The 10,822-nt window shown below is 40.4% G+C and overlaps 2 protein-coding genes and 3 non-coding genes across 6 annotated transcripts; all 5 read right to left on the bottom strand.

Annotated features, from left to right (window-relative positions):
• Positions 1-265: 265 nt before the first annotated feature.
• On the bottom strand, positions 266-4,148 carry wdr12 (WD repeat domain 12). The gene is made up of 13 exons (XM_034216940.1): positions 3,899-4,148; positions 3,458-3,552; positions 3,038-3,132; positions 2,759-2,865; positions 2,558-2,673; positions 2,317-2,471; positions 2,198-2,243; positions 2,027-2,112; positions 1,801-1,941; positions 1,611-1,716; positions 1,317-1,449; positions 672-744; positions 266-552 (listed from the first exon to the last, which is right to left on the bottom strand). Exons 1-13 carry the CDS (start codon positions 3,937-3,939, stop codon positions 475-477), a joined length of 1,272 nt encoding a protein of 423 aa, XP_034072831.1. The 5' UTR covers positions 3,940-4,148; the 3' UTR covers positions 266-474.
• Positions 4,149-5,499: 1,351 nt separating this feature from the next.
• On the bottom strand, positions 5,500-10,549 carry nop58 (NOP58 ribonucleoprotein homolog (yeast)). Of its 2 annotated transcripts, none has more exons than XM_034216916.1 (15): positions 10,376-10,549; positions 9,802-9,878; positions 9,640-9,692; positions 9,108-9,232; positions 8,896-9,032; positions 8,680-8,744; positions 7,927-8,061; positions 7,629-7,774; positions 7,239-7,365; positions 6,896-7,059; positions 6,670-6,804; positions 6,465-6,526; positions 6,226-6,380; positions 6,015-6,133; positions 5,500-5,927 (listed from the first exon to the last, which is right to left on the bottom strand). In XM_034216916.1, exons 1-15 carry the CDS (start codon positions 10,418-10,420, stop codon positions 5,874-5,876), a joined length of 1,599 nt encoding a protein of 532 aa, XP_034072807.1. In that variant the 5' UTR covers positions 10,421-10,549; the 3' UTR covers positions 5,500-5,873. The 2 variants fall into 2 exon arrangements, with proteins under 2 accessions (XP_034072807.1, XP_034072806.1); XM_034216915.1 differs by having other exon boundaries at positions 6,015-6,136; positions 10,376-10,548.
• LOC117546759 lies at positions 7,123-7,205 on the bottom strand. The gene has a single exon (XR_004569073.1). It is a non-coding gene; the product is annotated as a small nucleolar RNA SNORD11B (small nucleolar RNA).
• On the bottom strand, positions 7,444-7,529 carry LOC117546757. Its single transcript, XR_004569071.1, has one exon. It is a non-coding gene; the product is annotated as a small nucleolar RNA SNORD11B (small nucleolar RNA).
• Positions 9,412-9,497, bottom strand: LOC117546758. Its single transcript, XR_004569072.1, has one exon. It is a non-coding gene; the product is annotated as a small nucleolar RNA SNORD11B (small nucleolar RNA).
• Positions 10,550-10,822: the final 273 nt, after the last annotated feature.

Raw genomic sequence — 10,822 nt, 5'->3', positions numbered from 1 at the left:
TCATTATATATTTGACCTATTTTATAATACCTAACATTACTGTATTATAATTATTGACATTAATGTAGTTGTCACTTTGTTGCAGCTGCTAAAGGTTAAAAGTACTCAAACTGATGGGTATTCAAATATTAATAATAATTGGTCATTGCCATTAAATCACTATTGTGTTTTATGAATCTCTAAAGTCCCTTCAACTAATTGCCAACCTCAAATTATCACATCTACTACCAAGCACTAATTAATGAAACATTAAATAGAAGAGACATTTCAGGAGACACAATTAATTTATACTTTTTTGGGATTACAGGAAAACAAAGACAATCCATAAGAAAATATGTGTAAAAGTTTAGAAGGGTAAAAATAACAGGACCAAAACAGCAGAGAAACCAGGCAGCACTGCCGCTTCCATCTGCGTGTCACAACACTGATACTGTCCATCATTCTGTCATCATGTCTGTGTCCATGCTGTTCATCCTATGCCCCCGCATCCGTCTGAACACCAGAATATTTGTAGGTGTACAGCTTGTTATCTGCACCTCCGCTCAGCATCAGCTGAAACAAAACACATACAAGAAACTGTAAGTTACACGTTGCTGGATTGAGTTGAACTTAAATATTTGAAGTTGCTGCACATATTCCTTTGTGGTTATATTTGTGGAAAACAGTCTTACCCCACTTTCTGTCCAGTCCACACAAAACACTTTGTCCTCGTGAGCAGCCAAGTCATACAAAGGAGCCTTACAGCTGGAAGACATAAGAGCATTTGAAAGTTAACTTAATTCACTGAATTACTTTAACACTGAGGTTTAACTGAGACCCACTAAAAGGACAAATATTTATACCAAAATCATAAAAAAGACAGTGTATGCTTAAGAAAGTTTTAATGAACTGACAAAGTATTTAATTCTAACAAAGACAGGAAGCCTTTCCAGACAGTAAGCTGTTTACTCTCTCACGTGTGGAATGAACGGGATTTCCTGCTCTACGTGTCTGCACGAGTAACCTTTCATACTCAAAAAGTATGGACCATGATCCAGCCTGTGCTGTGATTGGCTGCTGAAGGTGATATGAAGGTTGAAATTGTCTTGATTTAGCAAAAAAAGAACTGGAACTTATTAAGTGGGTAGTTAAATGATCAGTTGCAAACATTCAAAAACACATACTTTTCATTATCTTAAAAAAAAAAATACAGCCCTGTTTCCAGCTTTAAGATAACACAATGCTGGCAGGTTTCTTGCATAATGTTATTTTAGGCCTAATGGAAACTTTTAACAGACTTTGGATTCAACCAAAGAAGTATACAGTGCTTCACAGACCTTCTGGTGTCCCACAGTTTGACCAGGTTGTCAAGGGAACCGGAGACCAGCTGGTGCTCATGTGCTGGTGCCCACTTCACCGAGGTGACCCAGCCGGTGTGAGAGGTCAGAGACAGCAGCACCAGAGAGCCGTCTGCAGGGGAGGGGGGCGTTAAAAACAGCCAGAGGAAAAGCCAGAACAGTGCTTATAAAAGGTGAATAAATGATGCTGCTAAAAGTGCTTTGATTGTGATGTATAGGGGACGCAGGCAAAATGACATTAGGCTTCGAGAGGTGTGGGGTAGGTAGCGGTACCTTTGGTGCGGGGGTCCCACAGCCTGATGTGTCTGTCAGTGCTGCCGGAGGCCAGCCGCCGACACAGAGGTGAGTATGAAATACTGTTAAACACTTTGCTGCCCGTCTGCGGAAAAACAAAAACATCAGTCAGTTTATTGTGGGAATGACAAACTAAAAACAGTTTGAATAAAGTTTCTGCTCGTCTCACCAGCGTAGTCTTCATCTCTCCCGTCTCGACGTCCCACACACGGATGGTGTGGTCCCATGATGCACTGCAAACTTCCTCACTGTCGCACCACAGGACGGAGGACACGGCCTCGTTGTGTCCAGATAACGTCATGATGGGAGTCTGTCAGTGGGAGGGAATGGGAACCTCAGTTTGTTGTTCATATTCAACAATTCAACACTTAATTGTTTGGCCTTGGAGCACTCACCCTGGTGAGGCCGAGCTGTTGAGTCTTCTGTTTCTTCCTCGGTCTGTCGGCAGGCTCTTCTACTTCGTCCGCCTCATCTGTGGGCACTGAGGGAGATATTTAGCTTGTTGAATGTTTGCTTTTTAATCAGTTGTGCAAAATTCTAAAAAGGCAGACATGCTGGCATCCTACCTGCTGACCAAATCTTCAACATTTTGTCCCAGGAGCCACTGCAGAACTGTAACACAAATGATGCATTTATAAACATATTCTTCTCCCTGTACATTTAACCACTGCCCATCCCTCTCTACCTTTGAGCCGGTGGGGTCTGTTGCTACAGTGTCCACGCTTCCTGTGTGTCCCCGGCAGCAGTGTATGGCTTTCACCTTGTTCCTCTCAGAGTTCCACTCCCAGAGCAGCAGGGTTTGGTCCAGAGAGGCCGTCAGAAGCAAGGAGTTGAGACCATCTGCACAGAAACGTCCACACAGATGTTTTAAGAGAGGCTGTCTTTAGAACAAGCAGAGTGAATGTCTGCCACTCTGTCCTGCTCACCTCTTTTGACCCAGGCCACGTCTTTAACCACGTCTGTGTGTCCGGCCACCGTCATCACTGGCTTGCCCTCCAGGGACCAGATCTTGGCTGTCTTGTCGTATGATCCTGTAAGGATCCTGCAAAAAAAAGAAAGAATGCAAGCTAAACAAACTTGTTTGGGAAAAATGCCCCTCTTTGACAGTCTGCAGTCTATCATCTTACCATTCAGCATCTGCATCTACGGCGCTAATCCAGTCATCGTGCATCATGCACTCCTCGGGTTCTGGGGCTGTGATCCTCTCGACATACTCTATCTCCACCACATCTTCCTGAAACACACACAGACACACTGATGCATAAATATAAAATGTGTTCCAGTTCAGTCACAATTTGTACATCCACCAAACAACTCTTTCTCATGGCAAAACAGGACACTGGAAAGATTCAGTGCCATGAATGTTAGAGGCAGACGTCATATCCCCTCAGTGAGGCTGATCCTACCGTTGATATGCCCTCTGTGTCCATGTGAGTGGACAGCGACGTTCGCAGGAACTGGCCCCTGACCAGGAAGTCGAACTCCACTTTGCTGTGAGATGCTGTGGAAACAAAAAACAACATGTTATTCACTCAATATATCACCAATACTTGTGATAGACATAGTACAGGGATTTAGTGAACCATTATATTTAAGTAAGACTCAGTATAAACAATAGAAAGGACAAGTTATACATAAACAGAAGATTTGTTTAGTACAAGATGAAGACAATAATCTAAGAAATCAATGCATAAGATAATACAAGGGAGACTTTATGTTCAGTAATACCTCTGATATTAACTTAACTTTGACACACAGCAGGGAAACAATGGGCCAGAAATATTAAAACATTCTTGCTAATATTAAAGTAGAGTGTGTTTTCTTACCATTTCTAGCCTCCAGCAGCTTGTTGATGACATTGCTGAGGTCCAGCACCTCAGAGGCAGCAGGGATGGAGAATGGGACATCATCTACTGCATACCTATCAACAAAGGTTATACCCATCAAACACACATTTGATACTCTTTTTATGTCATATAAGCTGATGTAAAACTTATATTCAAATATAAGGATAGCAAGCAATCATATATTGGGATGGAATGTTAGCATTAGCTAGCTAAACCAACAAACTCACAGCTAGGAAATATTAAGAGGCTAATAGTTTAAAAAAGGCTAAGATGAAATGTACAGTACAAATGTTTATTAAAATGCAGTGCAATGATTCACATTCATTTTGTACTGTTTACAGTTACAGCTTGTTAGCCAGCCTGCTAGCCGTAACTGTGTTTTTCAGTTTTCTTGTTTCGTTAAAGAGAATAAAAGCTCACCTTTTGTCCTCCGTGAAGAACCTCGTTTGTAACTGCGACATTTTCTGTTTTGTATTTCTCTTACAGTCCACTAGTAATTAAATGTAGGATATGTCTCAGTATTTAATCTGCTCCTTCATAACATATCTGACTCTCGTGCAGTCCTGCCATGTGGTACGAAATCAAGGCACCTCAGCAGAGCACAGATGAAGACAATCGATGATGCGGATCTATGTTCTACTAGCAATGCCTGCTGCTGCTTCTTCTTCTATTATTTTTAACGGCAGATTTGAATCCATGACGTTTCATTACTGCCCTCTTACGGTGTTATTCACTTCCTACAGCATCCACCGGCTCTGCTTGTTTATAACACATATCACACAGATCTTAAGTAAAACCAGCAAGACTGCAGGATACAAATATAATATAATATAAAAAAACATATGTATTATAAATGTATGTCCTGCATAGAAAATGTGAAGTATTTGTTTTATTGGCAACATTTATTTTAAAAGTAAAACAATCTGGCTCTAAATAAAATGGATCCAGTGAGTGTTAATTATTTTTACATTAGTAGAGCTGAATGGTGACACGCGGATATGATGAAGAGAAGGATGGTAGGTATATTGTGTGCAATACAATAGACAAGTTGAAATGGGAGTAAGGCCATGAGAACCAGTGGTGGGGTGCAGGAAATTGTGCATACACGTTTTTCTTCTGTAGTTTGAGTGCCAAAACCTTACATTATTCCAAACCACCGATTTTTGTAACCCAGGAACTGAACCCTTAAAAAGGTTTGTAATACAATTGTATAGATCTGTTCCTATATCGATATCACTTTACAATAAGAATACCCTTATAAATGGTTTACGAATAGTTTGTAATTCAAATGATTTATTAATTAGGTTGTGAACACTTTATAAATCATTAATAAGCTTTTATAAGACATGAGATAAACAGGGCAACTGTGACCGGTTGCTTGCCAAATAGTGAGCCCACATTTATCTACTGCTAAACCTTATATTGGCTACTTAGCTTACTTCGTCCTCTTCATCAGCCAGTATCCTTGGTATCTGTTGCTCACTGAGTTGATTCTCACTAGTAGCCAATATAAGGAAAGGCTTAGTCATCTTGCCAAATAGTGAGTGTGATGATGTATGAAAACTGTTAGAACTGGTTTATAAATGATTAATAAAGTGTTTACATCATAATTATAAACCCTTTATGACTCCTTTATAAGGGTAGTCTTATTGTAAAGTCGCATATCAATATCATGTTGTATTTCCACTTTTGCCTATAAGTTAGCCATTCTATGCAAATTAATTTCCAATTGTGGGATGCTTTAATCAGCCTTCCGACTGCCAGCTCCATAAACTACCACAAGCCACAATTAGCTCCTGGTAATACCAGAATAGCTGAGGTGAACACATCCTAGTGTTAGAAGTTAACTAGGGTCCTGCTTACAAGCTTTCATTGGCAGAAGGGAGACCACATTTTTTCTTAAGTAGTAATTCTATTACAAAATTGGATATAAACTAAAATCACCTACTGCAGTTTACTTTTTCCATTGAATAATCTTAATTATATGTTTTTATATTCATACCACGACATTATACACACAATTTGAGCAAAAATGTTTTTATTTCAGCAGGGCAGGCAGAGGTTCAGACAAAAATATCTATCTACAATGGAATGGGAGAATCTTTCATCCACTCGTTGCTCTGCACTGGTTCTGATACGGATGTGTGACAAATAAAAAACATAAAACCATACAGGATAGAGGATTAGAAAGGTATTGGATATTGTTAAATACACTGATTTCATATCATATCCTAGTCAGATATAAAAAGGGAGATCAAAGGATTCTTCAACAGGAACTCTTCTCATGTCCAGAAACAGGCACTTTACAGTTTTGCCCTTGTGAAAATAAATGTATGACACAAAACTAAAATGACATAAAACCTAAGAAAGAAAATATATACACTCTCCACTTGTTTCACTCATCATCTTCATCCTTTGCCTTCTTTTTCTTCTTCTTCTTTTTTGTCGACTGGAGAGAGAAGAACAGAGTCAAACACTGGAACACTCAAACCTCTAATGAATAGTCTGCATTTCAAATGGCCAAACAGACTCTTACCTCTGTTACGGCCATTTCTTCCTCTACTGGTTCTGGCGTTTCAGGTTCCTCTTCTTTCTTGTCCTTTTTCTTCTTCTTTTTCTTCGGCGTCTCTTCTGCTGCTGCTGACGTTTCTGCTTCTTCTACCAAACAAGCAGACAAGATATTGAGCATCATAAACTCTATTTTGGAGACTAAACCACAAGATAAGGTTCATTCCTGTTCCACCCACCTTCTACTACTTTCTCCTTTTTGGCCTTCTTGGATTTAACCGCCGGAGTTACGGGCGCTTCAGACTCCTCCTCCTCCTCCACCTCTTCAAACTTCCTCTTCTTTGATGTGGCGGGAATAGTTGAGTCGCCAGATGGATCGTACATTCTCACTTCACTGAGACAACAACAAAGAAGAGATATTTAACACTTTTCATTGGAAAAATATAATCTTTTCTAAAGAAAACTTTGGATTATTTACCTCTTGTGCTGGTATTTGTCTGCCTTTGCCATTGCTTTGCCTGTTCCACTAATCCTTCGGATCTGAGAAGAAAAGACAAATGGTTACTTATTTAAGTAGCACAGCAAGAATGAAATTAGAACATCTGAGGAAATATGTGAAACATTTAGTATACATCCTTATTCAAAATGTGTATGCATTCATGACTAATTTTAGATTGACTTACTCCTTTCTCCTCCAGCTGTCGCAGCCTGGCCTCCAGCTTGGCTCGGTTCTCTGTTCCCATCTCTGCGTTTGTGTCTTCTCCCAGGGCGTCATAGCGAATGGCCAGGGAAGCTTTAGCTGCCAGCATTCTGGAGATCTGGACAGAAAAACACAGCATATGTTTATATGCCAACCAATAGACTGTAATGTTTATGAATCAGTGCAGTTTGGGGACCTTCTGGACTTACCTTTCCCTTATTCTTGGCAGTGGTCTGACCCACTAGGGAGGCGTGGTAAATGAGACCATATTTTGGCGTGTCCTTGCGAGTCTTCAGGGCTCTAAAAAGAGCCTTCTCTGCTCCGAGGATCTGGACCGTGGATGCCGGATGCTTTGCCAGATTCAGAAGGGAACCTTAAAAACAACCAACAAATAAATACGATGCGCTCACCAGTACCTGCTCATTGGGCCTCTTAACACAAGCTCAGATGAGGTAGTGACTTAAAAACATCAGTCATGATCAGTAAATCGACAATATGTCGTCATCATCACAGCTTGGCTGCCTCTCACACAGCGTCTTCTCTCTGACTCACCTGCATGTGCGATAAGACGGGCGCCCACCAGCTCTCCCACCATGACTGTCAGGTTGGGAGCGATCGCCATCATGCGGTTCTGCAGGTAGTCGTACAGCTGAGCGCGATACTCTGAAATATCAATCACCTATGGAAAAAAGGAGATGGGATTTATATAAGAACTGCCAGCCCATGACCAAAGAAAGAGTTTAAAGGAGTCCTATAGTGACAGTTCAGATGAGGTAGTGACTGAAAAACCCACATGTTGCGTTTCAGGATAAAAGACAAATGTCATCATCATCACCACTGTCTCTTCAGTTCTCCAAAATTCAACAGTGAACATTTTATAAATGAGTATATATATATATATATATCGGTATAACAGTTAAACTAGGTAAGGAAGCGACATACCTGATCACACAGGTGCCCGATGTTGCCGATGTCCTGTTCTGACACTTCTGTTCCCATGGAGATCTCTGCAGCCAGTTTAACCTCGGCCTCGATTTCCTCAGGCAGGATGTCAGACAGATCAGAGGCGGCCACGTTTGTGCGTTCACCTGCAGATACACGGACACATTAGGATACTCAGGAATGTATAACCAACAGCCTGCAATAATATCACTAACAGTTTAAAATATGGGAAGTTTTAATATGCAAGGGATATCTACCGAAATGTGTTATTGAGTTTAAATGCAGATTATTTTCTTACCGATTTTGCGGACAAATTTGCAGTAGGCCAAGTTGTCTGTGATAATCTTTCCCACCTCTGGAAAGTGCCAGCCGTACCACTCTCTGCAGCGCATGATGTAGTTGTTCAGCTCCTTATCCAGGTCATCCAACAGAGCTGAAGAGAGGAGAAAAAACTCAAACGTTAGGCTGCATATTCAAATACACAACAGTCACATCTCTGATTGTGACTGTATTTCTGATATTCCATTCAACTAGAAATTGGGAAAACAGTCTTTAAATGAATTGATAGTGAAAAATAATATCAATCATCGTTTAATATGGTTAAAGGTGGGGTAGGTAAGTTTCAGAAACCGGCTCGAGTGCACGAACATTTGAAAGTACACAGGCGAAAAGAATCCGCCCCTTCCTTCAGACTTCCTTACAGAGCACCTCCTCCAACACACATGAACGCGCACATGACGTCAGCAGACTGGTGAAAGTGGCCGCCTGCTGCTGCAATGCACGCCCATTGACGGCACGAGATGGAAGGCTGACAGACAGGACGGCAATCCAATCCGTTTAGCCGGGCCGGCTCAACGGATTGGTTGTACTTTTTACAGCTCTACGGCTTCCACAGATTACGTTTTTTAATGGATTTTTTGTCAAAGCACTTCAGATATTCATTGCTATCGGGATGTTAAGAGCATTCCATGGAATATAACAAAAAGTGTATCTCGAGCCGGTTTCTCAAACTTACCTACCCCACCTTTAACTGTATAAAAATACAACTTACAGATGGCCTGCACAATCATAGTGTCCACCTTGTCAGGGCTGAACTTCAGCTTGTAGCGGGATAAACTGCAAAACAGACAAGAAGCGTCATGGTTATTTCACACAGCAAGCTGCTTATGATCTTTCCAAAGGGACATTGCTGCCTCAGTGGTAGTGACGAATGCTGAGAAGCAGGAGTGACATTATTTATACAACATCGTATCTTTGTGCAATCTACCTGTGAGCTAATCCCAGAGACATGGCACTGATCTCCTTGGGAGGGAGTCCAGTGACGAGGCTCTCTATCTGACTCCTGATGCATCTCATCAGTTCAGCCACTACAGGGCTGTGGATACAGGCCAGTTCCATCTTTTCCTGAAAAATAGAACATGTTAGAGCCATAATACCACTTAGCTACCGATTTAGAAAGATGATTGTTAAGTCACTTACTTTAATAACTCCACCGAGTTTTGCATCACTGATGGCCAGCTGCTCATGAGCTTCCTTTGCAACAACCTTCTTCAGCAATTTCTTCAAACTCTTTCCAATTTTTCCCTCGGTCATGGCCGTGGCAGCTGTAGGGAAGAGGTAGAGAATACTGCATTAAATACTACAACTACGGATCCAAATCAGGGAAACAGTCAATTTAACATGCCCTAAAGGAATTTTAGTAAGTGACGAATATACTGTGTAAAACATAGGTTTAATTTCATTTGTACATTTAGTGTGCAAAGAGTTTAAAGGAGTCCTATAGTGACAGTTCAGATGAGGTAGTGACTGAAAAACCCACATGTTGCGTTTCAGGATAAAAGACAAATGTCGTCATCATCACCACTGTCTCTTCAGTTCTCCAAAATTCAACAGTGAACATTTTATAAATGAGTATATATATATATGTGTAATTGTTTTTTTTAAATGGCTAATTTCCCTCACTATCTAAATGATCATTAAACTGTCTCAGTGGTAAAACACATGTAATTACCTGCTAAGGCCTCTGTTGTGTCCTGAAACTTCTCAAAGTGCTTCAGCTTCACACTGGCAGGAGAAAAACCAAAATAAATTAGACATTTTATCTAATTTACTTGAGCCAAAATGTATTACATGGCGACATCTTGCTTTGGTTAGAAGCACATTCAACACTTACATTTTGTTAGCCTTTTCAGGAGTATCAAACTCCTTGTACAAGCTGTCGATCTGTTGCAGCTTGGACTCATCAAGGACCTGAAATGTAACAGAAACTCTCAGTTAGTAATCATGCATTAATAAAGATTAGGAGAGATGCACAAGTACAAAAAACACTGGTATGTAAATGTATATTTAGTTAAGTTGTCTTGTTCTCTCAGTATGTAATGCTGATCCTATAACATCATACATAAGTAAATGTTTAGTATGTATTTGAAGATTGACAAGTAGAGTCACATAAGCTAGTCCCCACATGCACACGTGGTTACAAGGCCTGCAGAGTGGCAACGTGCATTAGCTTGAGCCTTAACTTAAACCACTCCTGTACAAACAAAAACATTACATTTGCTAATTAATATAGTCGAATGCAATTTAAAACATAGTTGTCATTTTGCTTACTATCACTAACGTTAACTACAGTTGAAAAGAAGCGACACAGTCTGTGGGTAAGTAGCTGTGAAGCTAACCGATGCTAACTCATGTGTAATAATTCCTCGTTTTTTTGTAGTGACATTAAACAGAAGTCAAATACATACTTTGAATATGGCATATCCAGCGGCGGTCTCGAATAAGACGAGCATTTTGGCAGCAAAATGTGTGCGCTCTCTCAGTTGAGAGCTTCCAGGTACTTCACGAAGTCACCACGCTGCTGCACTCTGAGGAACACACGCGGCGAGAGGGAGAAAACTGCTGTGTTGCCACTTCCGCTCAGACGGTATCCCCCGAATCAGAAAAAAATCTCTCTTTTTTTTAATCGATATTTCGGATGATTTTGAAAGTATTCCTTGCATTTAAGTTTTTCAAAGATAGAAAAAAAATACCTTAATGTATTTACATTAATGGCATGGTTTAATGCTGCAAATCTACATTTAATTGAAATGTTATCAAAAGTGTAAAATAAATCCCAGCTTACTTAAAACACCTCTTTAACTTCCTTCTGTATCTTTAAAAAAGCAACGTATGGTGCTCTATGCAGTGAATGT

The sequence above is a fragment of the Gymnodraco acuticeps genome, unplaced genomic scaffold, assembly GCF_902827175.1.
Source record: "Gymnodraco acuticeps unplaced genomic scaffold, fGymAcu1.1, whole genome shotgun sequence".
NCBI lineage: Eukaryota > Metazoa > Chordata > Actinopteri > Perciformes > Bathydraconidae > Gymnodraco > Gymnodraco acuticeps.
This window is presented reverse-complemented; position numbering and strand designations above follow the sequence as displayed.